The 24,493-nt window shown below is 43.4% G+C and overlaps 1 protein-coding gene across 1 annotated transcript in view; it reads left to right on the forward strand.

Moving 5' to 3' along the window:
* SLC25A10 (solute carrier family 25 member 10) overlaps positions 1–24,493 on the forward strand; it is a 518,101-nt gene that overhangs the window by 388,751 nt on the left and 104,857 nt on the right. The window contains exon 6 of the mRNA XM_044068197.1: positions 19,282–19,325. Coding sequence (XP_043924132.1) covers positions 19,282–19,325 — 44 coding nt within the window. The remainder of the gene's footprint in view (positions 1–19,281; positions 19,326–24,493) is intronic.

The raw sequence follows: 24,493 nt of genomic DNA on the forward strand, positions 1-24,493 counted from the left end.
TAGACCAGCGAGTCATCCTAGAGGTCCAGCCTGAGCAGCAAGGGTTCAGGAGCTAATTCAAGATTCTTTGTTGTGTTAAAAAAGAACCGAGACCTAAGACCAGTTTTGGACCTCAGTCACTTGACTTGATACATCAAGCACATAAAATTCCAAATGGTCACAGTACAGTTCATCCTCTTTTCCTGAGGAAGGACGATTGGATGTGCTTGGCAGACCTTCATGATGCGTACCACTACATCAAAATTGACAGGTGCTCCAGGAGATTTCTTTGCCTCTGTCTAGGAGCCAGTCACTTTTAGTTCAGAGCATTGCCCTTTGGTCTCACCTCAGCATCCTTGGGTGTTCAAATGCATGGCAGTGGTTGCAGCTCATCTCGATTTGCAAGGGTTCTGGATTATCCCCTTTCTAGACTACTGGCTTCTTACAGCACCTTCCAGGTCTCAGCTAGTCTTGGCCAGAAGCTAATTGCTTCAGCTGTGCTCCCGCCTAGGAATTGCAGTGAACCAGGACAAGTCACGATTTTCCCCTGTACAGATTCTGGAATTCATAGGAGCAGACTTGAACACAACCATTCAAATTGTAAGGTTACCAGTAGTGAGCAGGTTATCCACCCTGTGAAACCAGGCCCCACATCTTTTTCCCATCAGATGCTGCTTACCAAACTAATCCTGCAACTTTTAGGATCAATAGCAGCATCCATTACTTTGGTCCCCTTGGCAAAGTATTTACTGAGAGCATTACAGTAGACATCAGGTTCCAACAGATGACCATTCCAATCCAGTTAACAAAAATCTGCCGAGAACATGTAACTTGTGGGATTCATTCTCCAGAGGTACTCTGGGACTGTTCCTTTGTTCCTCCTCCTCACAAAGCTGCAGTTACTTCAGATGCTTCCCAGCTAGGATGGGAGTTGGGGGGGCATTACATGGGGAAGATGGTCCTAGGAACATGGTCCCCATCAGAGGACAAACCTTGTATCAGTGTCATAGAGATGAGGGAATCCTCCTAACATTGCATGCCTTTCAGGATGTCCTTCCTCTGGGGGTGATTTCTATCCTGACTGATATGTCAGTAATCTAGTACATCAACAAACAAAGGGAATCTTCTCCATTATGTTGAAAAGCAGTGAGAGTGTGGCAGTGGGCAATATCTTCCAGCTGCTTTCTGAAAGCAAAGTGCATTTCAGGGAGGTCAAATGTTCTAGCGGACAGGTTGAGCAGATCTGTTTTGCTATCACATGAGTGGCCTCAGTCCAACAGTGATGACACAAATGAGACCAACCATGCTGCTGTCTTTTTGCTTCTCCTGCCAGTTATAAAAATGCAGCAGGTTCTTTGCTCTGATCCCTCCAGAGGGCAGAGTCCCCAAGAGGTGCTTTGATTCATGATTGTTCCTTTGGTCTATTATATGCTTTCCCACCAACACCCCAATCCCAAAATTCCTGCAGAAAGTATTGCAGCGGAAGATCAGTCATCCTCCTCAAGCATTTTCTGGCCTCAGCATATGTGGTTTCCTCTTCTCTTGCCTCATCCAGTACATGGGGGTTTTGCCTGCTCTGTCCCCCATCAAATCCGTGAGCCACCATATTTTTGTGCCCTTAATATCTCCTTTTCCGATCCGACCTCCTGCTTGGAGCCATCGGATCCAGAGGTAACCAGAGTCGATGTGTTGGATCCTATGGCATGTTCACCCTCTACTCTGATTTCTCTGATCTGCTCCGACTCTTGGAGCACAAGGGATCTTGGAGCCAAAGTGTCTGCATCGGGTCTGAGGGGCTGACCTCCTCTTTGAAATTTTCAGAGCCATCGCTTCCTCTCGGAGCCTCTGTGCTATACAGCCCAGCTTTGACTCCCTGACGTGGGGGCCGGGGGTTGTCTGCTCTGAAAGCTACGGCTTCGGAGGGATTGCCATTGGCCTGTCTGGGCAACTCTGCATCTGAAGTGGTGGAGAGGGTGTTCTCCCAGCCAAGAACTGCTTTGACTCTGCCTCCTTCAGATCCTACTCCTATTCTGATTTCTGCACCTGAGCCTGATCATTGTCCACCTCAGGGACAGCCAGATCCTAAGTTCCAAGCAGCTCCTCCTGCAGAGCTCCCCATTTCTTCCGACACCTCCCCAGAATATCCCACTGAGGAGATCCCTGGAAAGGGACTGTGTAAGAGGAGACACCTGGATTCCCCTCAGGAGTCATTGACAGAAGACACTGACTTTGATGAAGGGGAAGGGTCCCCAAGATCTCCACCCAGTGATGTCTCCTTTGGAGACATCCTTGAAATTCTACACCAAACAGATGGATGGCCTACCTAAAGCCCTTCCTCAGAGGAGTCAGTTTTTCTGGAGGCCTTCGGGTCTGGCTTATCTACATCTTGGGTGAGTCCCCTTGTGGTTGACCTTATAGACCTCTTCTCCTGCAGGGCATGGAAAGAGCCGGACACTGTGGAGCCCATACCAAAAAGAGCTGACAAAATCCTCAGTGCCCCTTCAGATAAGCAACACTGGAAAACAGGTTCCCCAGTAGGTGGCATGGTTGTTACAGCAGCGTCTAAGAAGGAGCTAGCTGAACAGAGGTCCTCTGTCCATCCCCCTAACAGGGAGTCTAGGGCTTTGGACAGCTTTGGGAAGTGGGTGTATGCATCAGTGATCTTCGCATTGCAGTCATGAGCTACCTGGCACATTTCACCAGACTACAGAGGGACTTTAATTAAGGAACTCTCTGGCTCTGCCCCAGGTTCCATGTCTGCAGAGGAAAAGAAAACCCTTTCCTCCAGATTGGCCACCCTGCAGTCCATCTCTTATGCGTCCATGATACTAATCTGTCATGCTGCAGAATGGTTGCCAGTTCAGGTATTGTTATTAGGTGTCATGCCAGGATGCAGCTTTGTGACTTCGTGCAATGTTTCAAGGCCTCTTTCATCAATGCTCCTTTTGATGGATGTCCGTCATTTGGCCCCACTGTTGAAGACCACTCTCCCGTAGTGAGAAAGACTTTGTCTGCCATCGGAGTCTGCTTTTCTACTCCACAAAGACCTTTCTTATGGAACCAGTGTGGTTCAAATGTCTCAAGGTCCTTTTCAGGAATCACAGGGAGGTTTTTCTCCCAGAGGCAGAGGGGGAAATAACTATGGTAGATGCCACCCACATGACAGAGGTGGTCTGCAAAATCAAGTATCACAAGATTCCTTCTCAAATAGATCCTTTCAGCACTCCTGAGAGGCTGCCTGACTTGTCCCTGTCTGGAGGCAGTCAGGGGGAGCTTATCCTTGCACCCAGATGCATGGTTAGCCATCACAAACTATCATTGGGTACAAAGGATCATATCCAGAGGACATTCCCTTCCATTTTTCAAAATACCAAAACCAAGGAAAAAATCTCCCTGATGTTCCACCCAATCGGAAGGAGGAAGCAGCATTACAAGTTACAAAGTTGGTAGAAGAGTCGTCCAGGAAGTCCCACCAGACCAAATCAGATCCGGAATCTATTCAAGGTTCTTTTTAGTGCTGAAGAAGACAGGGGGCCTTGAGGCCAATTTTGGACTTAACATTCCTAACCAAATCAGTAGACAGTTTGACGTTCCAGATGGTCATTGTTCAGTCCATTCTACCACTGTAATGAAAGAATGACTTGGATGTGCTGTCTTGACCTTCAGGATGTGTATTTTCTCATCAAAATGAACATGTGATCCAGAGGTTTTCCTCCACTTCTGGCTGGGGGCCAGTCATTGTCAATTCAGAGTACTCCCCTATGGTCTCACCACAGCCCCCAGGGTGTTCACCAAATGCATGGTGATAGTAGCAGCTCACTTAAGACTGCATGGATTCAACGTGTTTCCTTGTGTAGATGACTGGCTCCTGACTGCATCAACCGGGTGTATATTAGAACACCGAAGTTTCAGCAAACTGCTGAAAATATTGAAGAAACAGAAAACCAAATTTTTTCGTAGGGAAAGAATTTGGTTGTCCGTTTCTGTTGCTTCGGTATTTTCAGCGCTGATGTGGAAAGTTACGGGTTGGGTTCAGGTAAGTGTGCGATTGTGTGGACGTGAGGGTTAGGGCGGGTTAGGTGAGTTAGGGTTAGGGCGAGGGTCAGGTAAGCGTGCGATTGTGTGGAAGTGAGGGTTAGGGCGGGTTAGGTGAGTTAGGGTTAGGGCACGGGTGAGGTGACTGTGCGATAGTGACGGACCTTAGGGTTAGGGTTTTGGTTAAGGTAAGTGGATAGTTAGTGGTGTATGTATAGATTAGTGTAGGGTTAGGTGTAAAAGTTTAGGTGTATGTGTGTGGATTGTTGTTTGTTTGGTGTGCTTCTGTTGTGTGTATGTGTTTTGGAACAGTGAATTGTTTCCCTAGGAAAACATTCGCTGTTCTGTATGTTCGAAGTTTTGAACTTTCGTTGTATAGGGCTCGATATTAGAACACTCGAAGTTTTAAAACTTCAGTGTTCTAATATAGACCCCATCAACCAGGTATCTATTACTACAAGCCAGGGATTATCTACTACACCTGTCCCCTACCTTGGCCATTGCGATCAACATGCAGAAATCGCAGTTACATCCCTTGTAGTTGATAGTTTGTAGGAGCATGTCTAGTTAGCCAGTTGCCCAGCCTACCTGCCTCGGAACAGAATATCCACCTTAAAATCGTATATTAGACAAATTCTGGCCATTCCCAAACCCCAGCAAGTCTAGTCCTCAGAGCATTAGGGTTGATGGCTGCCACGATAACATTGATTCCAACAACATGCTTACATATGAGAATCTTTAAATGAACACTGGTGACTTAATGGTCATTACACTTGTATCCACTCAATCACCCAATCATATTGTCCCAGGTGTGCAAGGACTTGCTTCTACAGTAGCTCCTCTTAGAAAAAAATCAAACCGGGACATCCTTTTTTTCTTCCTCCCCCAACGCCACATTGACCACGGATGCTTGTCAGCGGGGGGGGGGGCATTACCTTGGTGGAATCGTCCAAGGCATGTAGTTGGAGATGAGAGTAGTGCTTCTAGTGTTGCAAGCACTTGAGATTCTGAGCTTTTTGCCTGTAAGAACTGTTGCAATATAAATGGACAATATTTCTGTGGTATGGTACAACAACAAGCAGGGTGGAACCAGATCTCACCCCCTGTGTTGAGAAGCACTGAGGGTATGGCAGTGGGCGACCTCTTCCAATCACTTCCTAGTTGTGATGCACATTCCAGGAAAGCCTACCATTCTGGTGGACAGGCTCAGCAGAGTTATCCTGATGCCTCACTAGTGGTCTCTAAACCAATCAGTGGCAAACATGATTTTCCACAAGTGGGGTCAACCCTGCTGTGACCTTTTTGCTTTGCCCGCTCAACAACAAATGCAGCATGTTCTTTGCCCCAATCCCTTCTCAGGGACAGTCACCAAGAGATGCTGTAGTCCATGTTTGGCCCTCCAGTCTTCGTTATGCTTACCCTCCCCTAACTCTCATACCCAAATTTCTTTCAAAAGCACAGAGGTTGAAGAGCAGTGTGATCCTCATTGCTCCCTTTTGACCTTGATATGTCTGGTTCCCCTTCGGTGGTCTTAATTAGTATACCCTCTGTGGACGCTGGAACTGCATCAGGGAAGACTCACCCAAATCTTCCAGGACTAAAACTAACCGCACAGTTTCTTCAATTCCAGTGATGGCTAGAAACACCAGGCTTTCTTCACGGGTTCAGAGGATTTTATTATCCCCATATAAAGCTTCTACCAGAAAAATTTATAAAAGTAAATGGAAGAGATTTTTGATATGGTGCCTCCAAAAACATTTAGACCCTTTTACAACTCCTACCTTGTAGTTTTAGACTTTCTTGCTTCAATTTTCCAAAACAGGGCAAGTTGCTCTTTTGTTAAGGTGCAACTGGCAGCCATCTCAAATTCACACCAGGAACAGTTAATCTTCTTTTGCTTCAACTAAACTGTGTAAGATCTTCCTCAGGGGTACCTTTTTACTTAGACCATCTATAAAGGACTCTACTCCTCCTTGGGACTTAACCATATATTACAAGCTCTTGTCCACCCACCCCCTTTGAACCTTCAACCAGGGTAGACTTAAAGTATCTTTCCTGGATAACTGCATTTTTGGTAACCAGAATTTCAGCTAGAATGGTATCTGAATTGTAAGCACTGTCATCCAAACCCCCATATTTGATTTTTCATAAAGATAGAGTGATCTTGCATACCAATCCTTCCATTTTGCCCAGTGTTGTCTCCAAAAAGGTCATCACCTACCAGTTTTCTTCCCCAGTTTCCAAAACAAGGGCACATGTACTCTTCATTTTCTAGATGTTCATAGATAGCTACATTTTTATCTAGATAGAGCAAAATCTTTTCGAAAAACTGACCAGTTGTTTGTCTCCTCCTCAGATGTTAGAATGGGAATGCCAGTGTCCAAAATCACTTTGGCTAAATGGATTACAGATTGCATATCTCATGTATATTCTTGTAGAGGTATCCCTCTACTTAGGCATGTCAAAGCTCATTTTACTAGATCTATGTCTACATCTCAAGCCTTCTGGTTCAGAGTTTCGATAGAGGACATTTGTGCGACTGCAATTGGTCAAACACTCGTACCTTTGTCACACATTTCAAATTATATATTGTACAATTATATATCTATGAAGTAGAGCTGCCTTTGGTTCTGCAGTGCTCCGGAATATCCTTCCATGAGGGCCACCTGAGGTTACTGTAACTGGGAACTCTGTCCCACAGTTTGAGGAGTGAAGGAAAATGACAACATCACATAAAGAAGTTAGGTACTCACCATAGGGTTTCATTTGTGTTGTCCATTTCCATTCTTCCCCAACCTTCCCCCCTCCATCTCCCTGTCCCTTATAGGAAGACTTGTGCTCTCTATATTATGATAATGTTCTATTTATACGTTTATGTTTTAGGCATATACAGCTGCAGCAAACTTGACCTGAGGTAATTTGGAGGAGGGGGCATGATGGGTAAGGGAGGAGCTCAAGAGTTTGGTCCTAAGCTATAAAAGTGGCTGAGTCGGATCAAAGGTTTGGATCCAAACCCACAGGTTGATGAAGAATGAAATGTACAACACAGATGGAATGCTATGGTCAGTACATAACTTCTTTTTTTGTTATTTACCAGGCAGTTATCGTCTTTGCTTGGGAATCACTGGTTGCTGTCACTGGATGTGATTAAATTGTGTATGATCAATGGAGGAGATTTGTTCACACAGTCCTGAACTGTAGTCTCATAATTTCAGGTACAAGGTGTTGAACAGTATCCTTTTGTGTTGTCTATGTGTCTTTAGTACTTGTTTGACCATGGCTGCACCTGCATTGTAATATTGGAAGCCTTGATTATCCTATGCCTGGATTACAAGCTAATGCTAACTCTCAGCTGTCTCTTCTGGAAGATCTCTATTGGACCCTGCCATGGCATCAGACTGTGTCCATAAGCTGGGAAAAGTTATTTCAGCTCAGAACAGACTGTTCTTTTCATGAGTGTGGTCATGGGTCCCTGCAAAGTCCAAATGCACTCATCTTTTTGGATTTTAGAGCATTATTTGCATGGTCCATTGTGCTACTTTTAGATGAGGATGCTGTGTTGCATGGTTCACTACCAGCAGTTTCAAATTCAGTACTCCCTGTTGAACATACTGGTTTTGGCAGAGGCTTTGTTATTCTTTGGTTGAATGGTTCTTTACTGAAGACTCCCCTCTTTGTGCAGAGCAGCTAAACACAATGGATTCCCCTCTAAAGGGAAGAATAGTCCACATGTGTTCTTGCTTGGTCTGAGTCATAGGGTGTCCTGAATTGAAAAACTCTGTAGCATTATCTTGGACATTCCTGTGGTGTGGCTGTCTTGGCTGCACAGGTTTTGAACCAAATGTGTCTGGAAGCACTGTTACTGTGCTCCAGCAGTTTAGCATTAGTTTGATAACTTGTACAGATTGGTGGTTGCAGAGGGGGAATGTCCTGGTAACCCCTATGAAGGGACATCATTTGAATCTGAGAATGAGCTGTCTGAGTTTGGGAAATTGCGATGGTTGACATTCTGAAAGTGTTAATAGTTTTGGAAAATCTAAAACTCTGCTGTAAGCCCCTTTTTTGGATCTCTCAGGTTAGACACTCAAAGCCTTTGACCGATGTTCTTCATCTCACATTGCTGCAGTCCTTACACTTGGGTAGTCCGCTGTCCTCGGTCGGCCCGAATATCAAAGTGGTCAAGGCGCATTTGACTGACATCAGGACGCCAGGGTACAAATGCGCATGACCGGCGTCATATCCTCAGTCTTTTGCCGCATGGTCCGATGCAGAAGCAGCATTGTTGGCGTTCTGAGATTTTTCGATTTGAAGTTTCAGACCGAGTCAAAGTTGGCTAAGTACCCGTTGGGAATATTTTAGTTTTTCTTGCCTCAGTGGTTTACCGGATGTCAGAAAAAGTGAATAATTGCATTTCTTGTGGGAAACAGATACCGCGAGATTATCATACTTTGTGTATTCCTTGTTTAGGGCCTGAGCACGCGGTGTCGCTCTTGTGCTAGATTCAATAAGCACTATAAAGAGAAGGTTGGATTGTGCCAGGTTAGTCTTTGGGAAGCGGTGCAATTATAAAATGCCGTCGGATGCTCCGACATCCGAGGACAAAGCAGTTAAGGCTGGAAGAACCGGACGCCGGTTCTTTAGATGTGTCGGTGGAGCCGGTGGTTCCACCGGAGATTTCTTTGGGTTCCCAGGGAGAGACTTTGTTATTGCAGGTTGTGGCCTCTCAGGAGGCAGGTCAGGCTGAAGGGGCTTCTCAGGTTACCCTCCCTTCCTAGGGTGGTTAGGCCCTCTCCTTCTGTTGCCAAGGCTTCTCCCAGAGGCAGGCCAGGTTTAGCTTCAGTTGGTGTCACCCCTAGTTCTTCAGGAACTGTGCCCAAGAAGCATATGCTTAAAATGGCAGAAGATTTAATTACTTTGATTAGGGTTCTTTGCCCCTCCTGATAAGAGACCTAGGGTGGAGCCTGAGCCAGGAGTTTTGAGCAGGCTTGGATGTTTCAGAGTCTTGGCTGAAGACTTGCAGGAGTATTCTCCTTATTCTGACTCTGATGTGGATGATTCTACTCCTTCTGCTTCTCCTCCTGAGGATTTTTCTTTTCAGAAACTCTTCATTCTATGAGGGAGCATTTTAAGTGGGAAGGTCAGGACTTCTCTGATTCCAGGAAAAGGCTTAGGGAATTTTGTTTTACCCCAGCATAGGCCTTTGGCTATACCTCCTGTTTTAGATGTGGTGGAGGATGTTTTGCAGAGGCTTCTCTTAATCCTGACTCTTTGCCTCCTGCTCCTGTTAAACCGATAGATATTACAGGGTACCTGAAGCTCATAAGTATCTTTTAAGAGTCCTAGGGCAGACCCAGAAACTGTTAGTCAGGGGCCTAAAGGTGTTAAGGCTTCTGTTGTCAAGAATCCGGTTCCTTCAGACAAAGAGGCCAAGGCTTTGGATAGATGGGGAAAGAAAGTTTATACTTCTTCCACTCTAGCTATGAGGGCTTTGAATTGCCAGTTTCACATGTTAAAATACCAAAACTATCTCCTTTCACAATTGAAGTCTAAGGTTGATGCTCTGGCGGAAGGTATTAATTGTAAAGAGTTGCAAGATTTAGTACATGTTTCTGAACAGGTGGGTAAGCATTCTTTGCAATGTGGTTTTGATGCTGTACAGGCCTCGTCCAAGGTGGCTGCCACTGGGTCAGTTCTTCGCCTGGCTGAGGGATCAGAATTTATCTGACCATGTTAAAACAAGGATTTTAGATGCTCCTTTACAATCTGATCTGTTGTTTGGTTCTCCTGTTGAGACAGTTTTAATTCAGCCTCCAAAGTTTAGTAGAAATTGGCCTACTAAGGGGTGGATGTATCCTTCTTATGATTCCCAGTCTAGGGGTAGATCTGGGCAGAGCTCAGGGCTCTTTCAGGCCTAGAACAGGGAGTTCTCCTGCACAGTCTTCAGGTGAGGGTAGGGGTCAGTCCTTTCGTAAACAGACCCAATGACCTACCTTTTCAGCTGCCAGAGCCTTCTCGTCTGGCAGCACCTTTGGGAGGAAGGTTGGCACTTTTCAAAGAAAATTGGAGTTTAATTACCCAAGACAGATGGGTACTGGATATCATACACCACGGTTACAGGTTTTATTTCCATACCTTGCCTCCTTTCAAAGGCATGCCAGACGTTCCTCCTCCACAAAGAATAGAGGCTCACAAGCAAATTTCTCTGTTACTCCAAATATTCAGCGGTCCCTATGCCAGAAGTTTTATTCTCGCCTGTTCCTAGTACCAAAGAAAGGGAACATGTGGAGACCAATTTTGGACTTATCTATCCTCAACACTTATCTGGACATTCCCAAGTTCAAAATGTTGACGTTACAGCAGCTTTTACCTCTGCTGGGCAAAGATCATTGGATGGTAACTTTAGATCTCAAGGAGGCTTATCTTCATGTTCCTATCAGACTGAGTTGCAGGAAGTATCTAGCTGGGACTTCTCATTATCAGTTCTCTGCATTGCCCTTTGGCTTATCTACTAGTTCTGGCTCCAGTGATAGCTTTCCTCAGGTTAAAAGGAATATTGCCTGATCTTCATCATTTGGAGTATGTGATAGCAGTGCTAAGATGCCTGGGGTATTCTAATAAAGTCCAGTCTAGTACCCTCTCAAGACATGTGCTTTCTGGGTGTGAGACTGAATACAGCATCCCAGATGGCCCTTTTGACCCCGGACAAACAAAAGAATCTTTCCCTTTACTTTCATCAGTTGTCTCATCAGTCCGGGCTGACTGCAAGGACAGTCCTTCAAGCCTTAGGGTTCATGGCATCTTGTATTCTGGTGCTTCCCAATGCCAAACTGCATATGAGGAAGCTACAATGGTATCTCAAAAATGTATGGACACAGCACTGCCAGGATTTGGACACTGTCATTCAAATAATACCTTGCATTCAAAAGGAATTTTGTGGTGTCAGATTCTAATGACAGATGCCTCAGACAAAGCTTGGGAGCTCATCTGAATGGAAAGTGGATACAAGACCAGACTACAACATCTACATATCAACTTGAAAGAGATGTTAGCAGTCCAGTTTGCATTAATAGCTTTCAAAGATTTACTTCTTCCAGGGCAGGTGTTGATTCTTTTGTGGGAGACTGCTCGAGCACAGAACTCCTTAGCAGATGTGTTGAGCAGGCAATTATGGATCCCCACAAGTGGAAATTGGATCCTCATGTATTTCAGAAATTGACAGTGTCATGGGGAACTCCAGACATAGATCTGTTCGCTTCCCCACTAAACCACCAGCTGCCAAAGTTTTGCACAAAAAGGTTTCATCCCACAGCTTGGAAAGTGGATGCTCTTTCTTTCAATTGGAGCAATCTTCATGTGTATGCCTTTCCGCCTCTGCCTCTCCTCCCAAAGGTACTACTAAAGGTCAGACAAGACAAGTCAAGGATGATTTTGATAGCTCCAGATTGGCCTCAACAGCATTGGTACCCATTACTGAGGAGCCTGAAGCCTCCATGGCCTTTGCCTTCGATTCCACACCTGTTGTCTCAGGAGGACAATCATTTGCTCAATGTCAAGCTTCACTCTCTGCACCTAACAGCTTGGCATATTCTGTTTTGAACCATAGTGGGCCTTCACTTCCACAGCAAGTTTTGAATGTTATTTTGGAAGCTAGAAGGCCTAGTACAAATGGAAGAGATTTTTATTTTGGAGTGCAGCAAAGGATTTTGATGTTTCTGAGCCTAATTTAAGTGTGGCTCTTCAATATCTTACTGATTTACTGGACAAAGGTTTGTCCTTCTCTTCTATTAAGGTTCATGCTGCAGCAATTTGCTCACTATGATTGTGACCCACCATTGTTTTCTCATCCTTTGTTCAAGCAATTTCTTAGAGGGGCAAAGAATATAAGACCCCAAGAGCTCCTACTCCTGCTTGGGATCTCAATTTTGTGTTGGAGAAACTCACTCTACAACCTTTTGAGCCTGCAGCTACTGCTGAATTTTATCATGGAAGACTGCTTTTTGTTGGCTATTACCTCTGCAAGAAGGGTTTCTGAGTTGCAGGCCCTTATGGCAGTTGAGCCTTTCTTAATTTTCCATAAGGATACTAATCCTTCCTTTATGCCTAAAGTGGTTTCTAGTGTGGCTTTAAACCAAACTATTCATTTGCCTACCTTTTATGCAAATCCCCAAAATAAAGGGGAAAAGATTTTGCACACTTTAGATGTACACAGGCAGTTTTATTTGGACAGAACTAAGGGGTTCAGGCAGTCTCAGCAATTATTTGTTTCTTTTGCTTTGAGTTCTCAGGGCAAGCCTGTGTCAAAACAAACTATTTCTAAGTGGATTGGGTTTTGCATTGCTTTCTGTTATTCACATCATGGCAAGGAAGTTCCAGCTGGGATTAGGCCTCATTCCACTAGGGCTACTGCCACTTGACAGCTTTTTGAGGGGTGGCAACTAAGGATATTTTGGAGGCAGCTACTTGGAGTTCAGTGCATACTTTTTCCAGGCATTATCACCTACCACTTTACTCTAAATCCAGGGCTGGTTTTGCCACTGCTGTTTTGCAGGGCATTTTGGCAGCTCCTGCTTCCTTATAATTTGGCCATCCTCCCTTACCTCTGCTTTGGGATTCTACCCAAGTGTAAGGACTGCAGCAATGTGAGATGAAGAACATAGTACAGTTTTGTACCTACCATAAATGTAGATGTTCAAGATCCACCCTCCTTCCCCTCTGTAGTTAGAGGCGGTTGTGTGGGTTGGGTGGTCAATTTATATTGTATATATTGTACATATTTTTAGTGCTAGGATGGTTGGTTGTTGGTTTGCTGTCTTTTGGTTTTGACCTTTATTTTTAGGGTCTTCTGACATCTGGGGCAAGAAAAGACTGAGGATATGGCATTTGTACCCTGACGCCCTGATGTCAGTCAAATTACTTTGATATTCAGCGGACTACCCAAGTGTAAGGACTGCAGCAATGTGGATCTTCGAACATCTACATTTATGGTAGGTACAAAACTGTACTTTTTCCAGCAATTGAAGCAACCAAAGGTGCTTCTGTTTGCATCAAGAGAATATTTAGTTCTGTCTGATTTCTGGTGTCTTCCAGGCAGAGGGCAATAGCTGTAGATGCCTTCTGCCTGAAATGAGAGAGGCTGTCAATTTTAGTCCCCTCTTTCTACATTGTAGCCAAGTTAGCTTGCCTTTTTTAACTCTTGGATGGTCTGGTCCAACCTTTGACTGGTAGCAGGTGAGGGTCTGGCTCTAGTGAGTGCAGTGAGAGACCCCTTTTCCTTGGAGTAGGACCACATTTCTTGTGGCCTAGCTGCTTCAGTAGCCTCTCTGCTGTTGTCAGGTTTATCAGTGCAGGTTTGTGAAGTTTTATGTACTTTAAGGAAGCCATGTAACACAGCAGGGTACAATACATTGTGGTCCACAGCTTCCTTCAGTTTTGCTCAGTTTTCTGTTTCACTACAAATTGTTCCTGTAGAATCGTGTCTTGCTTGCTGAGATGGTTAAGTTAAAGCTGAAATATGTTACAGTTTTGGTACAAATATTTACTCTTTTTGGCCTTTCATTATCTTGTAAAAGGCAGGATCTTAACAGAACATGAGCTGTTCAAGTAGTCATTATGGGGAGCTGTCCATATTAGGCCTTCCATCAAGATCATTCTACTCACAGGGAGCCTCTATTTGGTAGGATAGTTCTACGTTCACTGGTTAAGCCTTTTGTCAGTGGTAGACCAGAAGTTCTTGTCATGGAAAATTATTTCTTTTTTTATTATAGGCTTTGGTGAGTATTCTATTTTGGTTTTACAGGCTCCTAATCATAAAGATCCTGTTTGGCCTTGCATAAGGAAAAAAATGGCCTTTGAGAACAAAACACCTTGGTTGAAGACTTCTGTGAGCTAGTCTTTCCTGTGAGTTAGTCATTCCACTTTCCGTTCTCCCTCCCCTGAAGTGGGATGGCGGTGGGAGAAGGCAAGGTTGAAACATGTCTTGCATACTTCATATACTCTCCTGTAGTTGCATTTCTACCACAGAAGAGTGGCTTTAATATGGAGCAGTTGTTGGACTTGTTAAATGTTGTATAAAAGGTGTTTCTATGTCAGTAAGTAGACACTTTTATAAGCGGCTTCTGTGTTGCAGTGTTTACTGCCATCAGCAAGTATGTCATCTGTCGATTTAAATTAGTCAGGGACTCTTCTGCTAGAGTGCTAACTTTTGGTGGTGGTTTTACAACTGGCCATCAGTTGACATGGTCACAAAACATTACAGCCCGATCATCCATTAAAAGGTCCAGGCAATCCTTTCATGACCCCTTGCATTTATCATCATGCGGGTTTTATATCCTGTTGCTTGGAGTTCTTTCTAAATGTGTATCTACTGCAGAGGACCAGTTGAAGTAAATTATTGCACATATGTAAATACCATATCAGAAGGTTTTGATTTATTTATTTATTTTGCTACAATTGGTACATTACATTTGCTTTTTTTCCCCCTTTCTAGCTTTAGGGAACATAAACTCCTGCTTTATTTTTCCTTTCTAGCTTTTTTCCTTTCTAGCTTTTGGGAACATCTTCCCCACTACCCTTTCCTTGTGGTTTGACTGTTAGCAGATTTCAAGGTATTTTTGAATTTCCATGTAAATCACTGTAGTGCCCTAAGGTTCCAAGTTCAGAGGACATGTCATAGCTGAGGATCTTCAGGAGAGTGTCCTTTTTCCCAGGTGTAGGAATGATTGCATGGACCATGGACTGTACTGGGTCTGCCTTCTCTGAGCATGGATTTTGTAAGATATCTGAAGTTCTACATGGAAGTGGATAAAGAATTTACAAGAGTAAACGTATTATAGAAAGTCCTCTTGATAATCAGTTGATTGTTGCAGGACATTTTATGTATGTAATACCACGGAAACAGGTGTTTTTCACTCTAGTCAATATTCTTCATTTTCTCTGTTTCTGTCCTTTCATATCTTTCTGAAATGATTTGCTTGTCTACTAGACTGTAGTATTCTCCTTCCACACATTCATGCCCGTTAGTGTGGAGTAATAACCACAGTGTGCTCAACACACCATTCTTAAATGTATTTATTCATTTATTTATTTACATTTGTTTACCAGGTAATGTCCGATTGGGCCGCATAGCCAGTTTTCAGCGGAGACCCAGGGAGATGAGCTCCAAAGCAAATAGTTAACAAACATGTTAAGCATATACAAAAATTGGTAAGAACAAAACATCACAGAGGCTTAGTATGAAAAAACAATAATGCTGGTTAGAATTATTCAATTACACAGACACAGTGAAAATGTAAGCATTAATACATAATAAGAAAAAGCAACAAGTACACTGAATGCAACAAGTAGAGTGAATTTTTTTTTGAGAATCTAGGTTGGAGAGTATAAATTGTATAACAGTAGATGGAGAGATTAATTGAGGTAACAGTGGGTAAAGCAGTTATCCAGGGACAGTACAGGAGCAAGGACAGTGTTCAGCAAGTGTTCCTTTAGGAGTAGTTTAAATTTGTCTGTCTGGGTTTAGCAGGATGTGTTGTGGGAAAAAGTTCCAGGTTTTGGCTGCTTTACTAGAGTAGAGGGAGTTAACATAGTAGCTGTGAAGTTTGGTTACTTTTAGGATTAGTTTGTCACATGATCTGAGGGTTCATGAGTTGGAGTTTAGCTGGACTAGGTCAAAGGCAGCAGGGCAGTTACTGCATTTGTGTATGATACTATGGGCGGTGGTAAGTTGGTTGAGTAGTGATAGGCTAGGTAGTTTGATCCAGTCAAGTTGTTTTAGGGCATGACAGTTGTATGTTTTATGAGGTAGATTAGCAGCAAACTTGGCAATTTTGTTACAGCAGGCTTCTAAATTTTGTCTGTTTTGTCTGTTTTGTGCAGATTGGTAAGGATTTGTGAGCAGTAGGAAAGGGTGGATAGAAGGTGGGATCTGGCTGTGGCTAGTCTAGCATTGGTGGTGAGGAATGGTTTAGCCCAGTAGAGTGTTCTGTGTTTGGAGTGAACCTTTTTGATTGTTTGGGATATATGATTGTCACGTTTTAGAGAATCATCTATTGTTACCCCTCAAAGTTTCGTGTGGCTGACTGGTTCGATTTTTGTTCCATTAGAGGAGTAGAGAATAATTGAAGGTGGGTTATTTTTAGTTTTGTTGTTACCAAAGATTATAAGTTTGTTTTTATTTGGGTTGAGTATTGGTGGTTGGATAGATGTTTTTCGATGTCTTGGAGGGCTTTCTGAGTTTTTACTTCTAGATCCTGGGGTGTGGTGGCAGAACAGATGAGGGTGGTGCTGTCAGCTTATTGTACTGTGGAGGCAAGTTGAGTGGAGCTAGTGAGGTTATTTGTAAATATGATAAGTAGTAGGGGTCCAAGGATAGACCCTTGGGGTACTCCAACAGAGATTGGTAATAGGGGGAGAATTTGTTTTCCCATTTGTTAGACTGTTGGCAGTTTGATTAGGTAGCTGTGAAACCAGGTTAGGGATGCTGTGCAGAGGTTATATGTGGCTAGCTTGTTAAGAAGAATTTGATGGGATACTGTGTCGAAAAACTTTGGGCATGGCGAGAAAGACAGATGTGACTAGTTAGCCTTTGTTTTTTAGGATGTTTACAATGTTGGTGAAAGCTGAGGGCAGTATTGGTGCTGTGCTTGGGACAGAAACCATGTTGTGAGTTAGATAGAAGGTTGTTCCGTAGGAAGTAGTCAAGGAGCTGCTGGTGAATGCACTTTCCTAAGATTTTGGCAAGGGGGGAAGAGGATGGCTATGGAACGGTAGTTTGACAAGTCAGTTGAGGGGCTACCTTTATGAAGGGGAATGATATGTGATATTTTCCAAAGGTGGGGGGACATACTGTTCAGCAGTGGAACAGTCCATTAATATGGATAGAGGGTAGGTGATGGAGTTGGCTGCAAGTTTTAGAAATTCATTGGGGGGGTGATTGGCTGTGAGTGAACTAGGTTTTAGTTTAAGGAGCTTTTTATATAGCTGGTTTGAATGGATTTAATATGGGATGAGTTAGGGTTGGAGAATGCAGGGATGGGTACTGTTAAGGCTGTGTTGGATTGTTACTTATGAGGGAAGTTATAGAGTTAATACAGTCTGAGGAATTGTTCATAGTGGGTGTTGGTGGTGTAAGTTTCCCAGGGTTTAGGAGGGAGTTAATACATTGCCAAAATTTGGGGGGATTGTTCTGATATTTTTGTTGGCAAGTAAGAAAGAATGATCTTTGTCCTGCTTTACTTGTTTCTTACCCTGATTTTCTTAAATGTTAATAAGAAGTGAGGAACTCCTTGTTTTTGGTATTTTGGTACTGTGACCAGGCCCTGTCCCTTAGTTTGAGTAGTGATTTGGTTTCTTTTGTGAGCCAGGGTAGCTGTTTCGGTGATGCAAGAATTTTACTTATGGGAGTTAGGTTGTTTAATATGACAAGGAATGTGTCATTAAAGTACTGTGTGGCAAGGTCTAACTGGAAGTGCTTTAAAGGTGACCAGTCACGTTGTTGGAGTAAAGAGTTGAACATAGGGGTGGAAAAATTGTTTTTGCTGCGAATGTAACGGAAAGTGCTGGTGATAGGTGTGCGAGCATATTTCCTAAGAAAAAAGGGTGGGTACTGGTCACTGAGCGAGTCTGGAAGGCAGCCTGTATGGTAACTTAGGTTGGGTTTACTAGATAGTATCCAGTCTAGTAGAGATTGTTTTTTTGGTATGTTTATTTATGTGAGTGGGAGAGTTTATGATTTGAGAGAAGTTAGAGGTTAATAAAGTTGGATGGGCTGTCAGAGGAGCCCATTAAATGATAAAAAATCATTTAAATTACTTATTGATTACCAAGTGACTTCTTTCACACTCATCACAAACACATATTGCCTCAGCTGCCTGCTGATTGATGGACCTGAGTGAGTCTGTGTAATCCATATATCACTACAGCTGCCTGCTTATTGATGGATCTTAGTGAATCTGTCTACTCAATTTATCGCTACAGCTGAGTGCTTATTAATGGATCTTAGTTAATGTGTGTGCTCCACATATTGCCACGGTTAGTTACTGATAGATGGATAGGAATAAGTGAGTGCATTCCACATATTACCACAGCTGTCTAACTGAGGGAAGTAAGTGTGTGTGTGTGTGTGTGTGTGTGTGTGTGTGTGTGTGTGTGTGTGTCTAGTACATGCTGCATATATCAGCACAGCTGACTGATAAAGCCTGAATGGTAATGTATGCTCTACACATCACAGTTGGCTGCTGACTGCAGGGTCTGAATACATGAGTACATGTTCCACGTATCACCATAACTGTATAAGGCTGCTGATGGATGGAACTGAGTGTGCTGTGTGCATGATAGTCACAACAGAAAGAGAATATCTGCTGTTAAGAAGTCTGCCTGGTGACTATTTAAATAAACAAATTGGTTCATCCCAGAATGCTTACTGCTGCAGCCTGGGATGCCCTTTCTTGTGTGGACTTCGTGGTTACTGCTGCAGCCTGGGATGCCCTTTCTTGTGTGGACTTCGTGGTTACTGCTGCAGCCTGGGATGCCCTTTCTTGTGTAGACCTAGTGCTTGTTGCTGCAGCCTGTGGATTGTGGTACCTCACCTTCACTAATCTGGACTGACCATAAGCTCAGAGTTTTGAGGTGACTTTAATTGACATGTGTGCATTCTCTTTGTCCTATCTCCATGGTTATTTTTTTCTGAGAACTGCTGTTGGGTTGTAGATCCAGAATGCCAACAGATTGTCTGTTTTCTGTGCCTTCATTTCTGTCCATGAGCTTGATATAGTTGTGGTGGCAGGTTGTGTATGCCTTTTAACCCACATACCTTCAGTGATGTGTATGCTAGTAACAGCTTATGTTATTCATAGATTCATAGATTACTAGGCTAACAGCCTGGGGGGGGGGGGGCTTTCTAAGCCTAGTGAAGATTTGTTGAAAGAATAACAACATATGTATTATTATATGAATGTCATATGATATAATATTTTAATTGCATTATAATATATGTGTGAATATTCATGGAGGTAGTCCAAGATAGGTGCTGTAACAAGTACTCACAGTGGAGTACAGAGAGGCCTGTTGCTGCATGTTGTAGTTGCATCCTACTGACTGAGGACCTCTCAGTGATTTATTGTTATGGTACGTTCTTAAGTAGCTAGCTTTAATGGAAGTTCATGACAGCCCCAGTAAGTGTTTCATAGCATGACTAATAGAGAACAGAGTAACTGGATTGTGTATTAGCACTGTTTTATGTAAGCTGTCTGTCTGTGCCTTCCTCCACAGTTATGCCCATGCTCTGGATGGATTGTACCTGGTTCTCCGTGAAGGTAAGAATGTAAACAGCCGTTATAAACATTTAATACTGTAGTTTGTGCTTAGTGATACAACTTTAACATAACTAATCATTTTTCTGAGCTTTAACTGGTGTACAAGACTTGAAATTTCATGGCACAATGGCCCTTCATACTTGACCTTCAAATACAGCCATCCCGAGGGACTGCACACTGAATCTTAAATCTAAATATGTAGACAAACACAAGGGTAGTTTCTGGTTATTCTGGGTATATGTGCCAGTACAGGATATTTTCACCTGATTTTGAATATCTGTGCAAGTACAGTGGTGGTCCCAGCTAATTCTGGGCATAAATATAAATACCAGGGTGGTCCTAGTAATTCTGGGTATCTATATAAATACAAGGGTGGTCCCAGTAATTCTGGGTATATGTATAAATACAAGGGTAGACCCATGTACTTCTGGGTTTATGTGCAAGTGGAGTAGAGATTCTGTCTAGTTCTGTGTATATGACAAGTAAATTAAAGTATTGGGTAACTTGCTGTATTTTTCACAAAATCAAAGCAGTCCAAGTAAATGTTTATAGGCATGTACAGTGGTATTCCAAGATAATTATGTGTAATGAGCAAATACAAGGGTGATCACTTTTAACTAACTCTGGGTGTGCAGGTGACATTGGCATTCTGGATGTACTGTATGGGCATTCAGAAGTAGCCCCAGGTAATTCTAGGTAAAGACAAGTAAAAGGGATGTTACTGATAATTTGAGGTATATGGCAAATGAAAGGGTAGTCCCAGGTAATTCCAGTTATATTGGTAGGTAGATGTAAGGGCAGTTGCATCTAATTATGGGCATTTGAGTCATTCAGAATATCCCCAGGTAGTTCCATTGATTTCCCACTATTTGATTTCCCATTGCATGTTTCACCTCTTGTGATTTGTGCCATTTTTTGAAATGTCCATGTGTAATGTGCACAGTTTGAACAGTTTTTAAAATTTTTGTCTTCTTTGTCAGACTGCCATTTTGGAATTTCTTTATAAATGTATTATTGTGAACATTTTTGTTTTCTTTATTGTCCAGAAACTGGTTATAACATGTACATTTGACATCTATTTGCAGAGTTTAGCCTTCCTATCCAGCATTAGTTGCTGTGGGATTTGTAAATTAATGAAGCAAAATATTGTCCCACTTTGAGCAAAATTCCTTTGCCCATCTCCATTTTGTCTCCCATCATCAATTTGGAGGTGTCTTGTTAGCTGCATGCTGAGAGAATGCACTTTAGGTAAACACTAGTGATACAGCTTCAGGTACTTTGCTGCCACAGAAGTTCCCGCAGAGATTGTGTTATCCAGCTAAGGCTGCTGCGAATCTGGGAATATGCAGCCACTGGTTTGCGTACTGGTATGCTGATGCCTACTTTTTATATCTCTAAGAAAGCTTTGCAGCTCTGGACTTGTAGACTTTCTTCTGTTTTGATATACTTCAGCTTGAAATTACATACTGTGCTAATGGCAGCCCCTGTTCTCTTTCATAGCATAGGCAGGCTTGTTAACATGGATTATGGACATTCATTGATGAATTTCCCATCTGCTTCTGTCAGAATTATTGCAGGCATCATTATCTTTGGATGCTTCTGTCATATAATTTGGTGTGGATGTAATAAATATTGATGGCTGCACCTTTGCACCTAATCCCGCAGGACTCATCCAAAATACTTATAATCAAGCTGAGGAAAAATAAGTTTGGTACAATAACTGCCTTCTTTCCTCACATGTTGTGAGTTTAGTCATAGGTTAAAATTAAAAAACAGTAAACAAATACCTGGTTACATGTGTTTAAAAACAGAATGTATTACAACTATGAATATATTTAAAACTGAGCACTTCAGGTACATAGATGGCTGAAATGCTTGCACTCCAAGGGACCCTCGAGGAGCCTAACCCAAATTTTCACTTGCCTTCAAGCACAGTCTGGCTAAGGACTTTCTCATGGTCACACAATAGGCAAATGAGAGGTGAGGGAATCAAACTGTGTACCACAGGCACTATAACTCAAAAGCTTAACTCTTTGTGCCAGTGCCAGAAAAAAAGCCACTTATAAAGGGGGATTCAGACCCTGCACCCTTGTCACAGTAAATCTCTGCATAACCCACTGTGTAAACTGATAATTCAGAAATAAAGTTGCTGTATAGTAAGAAACAAATTTAAATGTATTAAATTAATTGTTTGTGTGTCCACAACATTGGAAAGTCCAGATGTATTTCTTTGTGCCGGTCCCAAGCCCGGATAAATGAGGAAGATTACGTCAGGAAGGGCATCTGATGTAAAATTTTTTCCAGATCAAATATGCAGACAACAGTACAGATTTCCATTCCAGATCGATCGAGACCTGGGTTAACAACGACCACCTCCATTGCTGTTAGCCAACAGGGTGCTGGTGGAAATTGGACTACTGTTGGCCGATGGAGAAGAGGAGGGTGCTGGTGGAAATTGGGCTACTGTTGGCTGAAGGAGAAGAAGAGGAGGAAGGCATGCCAGGAGGCAGGAGAAGAGGAGAGCTGTTATGATGGAGAGAAGGAAAGCTGATATTTTGTGTGCGCAAGAGACCAGATGGAAGGGAAGTAAGGCCAGGCATATCGGAGGTAGGTTCATATTGATGTCCTTCTATTCCCATGTTGCATTATTCTTGGTGTGTGATTTTTTGCCTCAGGCAACCTGTACGTTGGCTCCTATACAAAAGCTTCAACTTGGCTGCCGTAGTTGCATGGAATGTCACACGTAGGGCCATAAACCAGGGGCCTTAAATGTGACGTCTGCATGCACAGACCTCAGAACTTTTCAGCCTCAAACAGTCACATTGTGTGCTTCTCTCCTTCATCGCAAGACGTCTAAAAGCTAAGTACCCCACTGGGGTATTTTCTTCTTTGACTTCTAGCTAAAGCTTGGTTTGCTCTAGTAACCTTTAGCTGATGTCAGCTAAAAAGTGTAAATGCCAATGCGGGCACCAGATACAACATAAAAATGTGCATGACCCCTACGTGTTTTGCCTAGGTCGAGAGCACTACCATACCACTTGCTTGATCTGCCAATCCTTCATACCTAAGACCCTACGCAGCCGTCTGACTGCTTTCAGTCTATATCTAGAAAATCAATGACTTAAAAAAATTAGCGCTAAGGATGGATCCCTTTTCGGAAGCTCTGACTGAACCTCCGTGGAAGAAGGCCAAGATTCCTAGGGCCACTTCCACTGCCTCACCTCTATCGGACGCCCCGCCAGCTGCTGATTTAATCCGTCAGATCCTTCTACTTCGGCAACCTTTGGGGAAGCCGCTTCTCAATTGATGACTAGTATGTTCACAGAGCTTACTCAGACATCGGCTACACCCGATGTCGAGGGGGAACCACACACAGACAGGCCTCCAACTGGGATCTCTCCTCCTGACACCGCTACCCTTAGCCATGCACCCAATTCCAGGCCTTTGCCTAAGACTACTCTATTAAAAAAGAAACGGAAAACCAAACATCTGGCTTCACCGGCTGAAGGCCTACCTGATTGGCAGTCCTTCACTTCATCCTTGATGCACGCCTTCATGGCTGTTAGGGCCACAGCCTGTTCTCCATCTACCCTTCCTCTTCTCACCACTAGCACCACCTCTGTCTCCTCTCTTCCACTGCCCACTACACAAGACAGGGAAGAAGAGCAAGAGGCGTATTACTCATCTTCAGATGAATCTGTTTCATATGCCTCACAAATTGCTTCTCCTCAAGAATATTACTCCCCAGATGAAGAATCCACCGAAGGGGGTTCCCCTACAGAGGGTATCCCCTTTGGAGAGACCATTACCAAACTGAAGGAATACTTCAAATAGGACACCTTACAAATGTCTGATACTCAAAAAAAGATATTTTGAATTGCTACAAGTGGAATCTCCTTCCCCTTCTGCCATTCCTCCTGTCATCCCTGGTTATTTAGATGACTATTTCTCAGCATCTAAGACTCCAGACTCTCAAGCCCCATGCCCCTAAGAGGCCAGATTGCTTCTACAAAGTGCCAGATGACCAGAAATTTCTAGTCAAACCACCCCTGGCAGACCCTGCTGTGATTGCAGTATCACCAGATAAACAATCTAGACTCATTCTGTCTGCCTCTCTTCTACCTACAGTAAAAGTATGGACAGGATTGGGAAGAAAGTTTACACCTCTTCCACATTGGCCTTCAGAGCCTTCAACTATCAAACCCATATGACCAAATATGCTCTGGACCTTGTCTCTCAAGCTTCCACTGGCTGCTACTCCACACTTTTCCACTAAATCTGACTTGGCATCTAAACTGTCTGGCTGCCCAAGTAGCCAGGCATTCCATTAGATGTAGTTATGATGGCACAATCTGCAGCCTCTGCTTCTGTAATTCGAGGTATTCCTGGCTACGTCTACAACACTTGCCTGAGGACTTCAAGTCTAAAATCTTAGATGTTCCTCTAGACCCTAACTTATTGTTTGGTAAACAGTCAGCAGACCTTTTTAAAAACCTACAAGAAAAGGGGAAGGAATTGCAAGATATCAAGCATCTTCTTGTGTCTCCTATTCCTAAATATTACAGAAATTACCCTGCAAAAACTACCTTTGTCAGAAGAAACCCCTCCTCTGCTGGACCTTCCTCTTCCAGGCACAGAAGGGGTGCCAGAAGACGAACCTCTTCCAGGCCAGCTGTCCCACAGTCCCCCACTAGACAACCCTTTCAAGACCGGGAAGGACCCTACAATGCGTGACTGCCTTGCCCACCTTCCCCTTTCTGCCCCCCTCTCCCACTGCCTCCCCTTTTGGAAAACCATCATTACAGACAAATGGGTTCTGGCTATAGTTCAAAAATGATGCTTCCATTCTTGGAGAAAAAGCCCCCCCCCCCCTTTAAGGAGCATACCCTTTCCCCCAAGAAATGAGACACCTCTTCCCACAGATTTTACAAGACCTTCTGAACCTGGGAACAATAGAACCTGCCCCACTAGGACAGTAAGGAAAAGGCTTCTACTCAGGACTGTTTCTGGTCCCCAAAAAAGATGGGCCATGGAGGCCCATTCTAGACCTTTCCTTTGTAACCCTGTTCTTAAAGGTTCCCACCTTCAGAATGCTGTTCCTACAAACCTTACTCCCTCTTATACCAGCCCAGGCCTTCATGGCCACACTCGACCTGAAAGAAGCCTAT

This window comes from Protopterus annectens, chromosome 4.part0 (genome assembly GCF_019279795.1).
Source record: "Protopterus annectens isolate FY-2018-M chromosome 4.part0, PAN1.0, whole genome shotgun sequence".
NCBI lineage: Eukaryota > Metazoa > Chordata > Ceratodontiformes > Protopteridae > Protopterus > Protopterus annectens.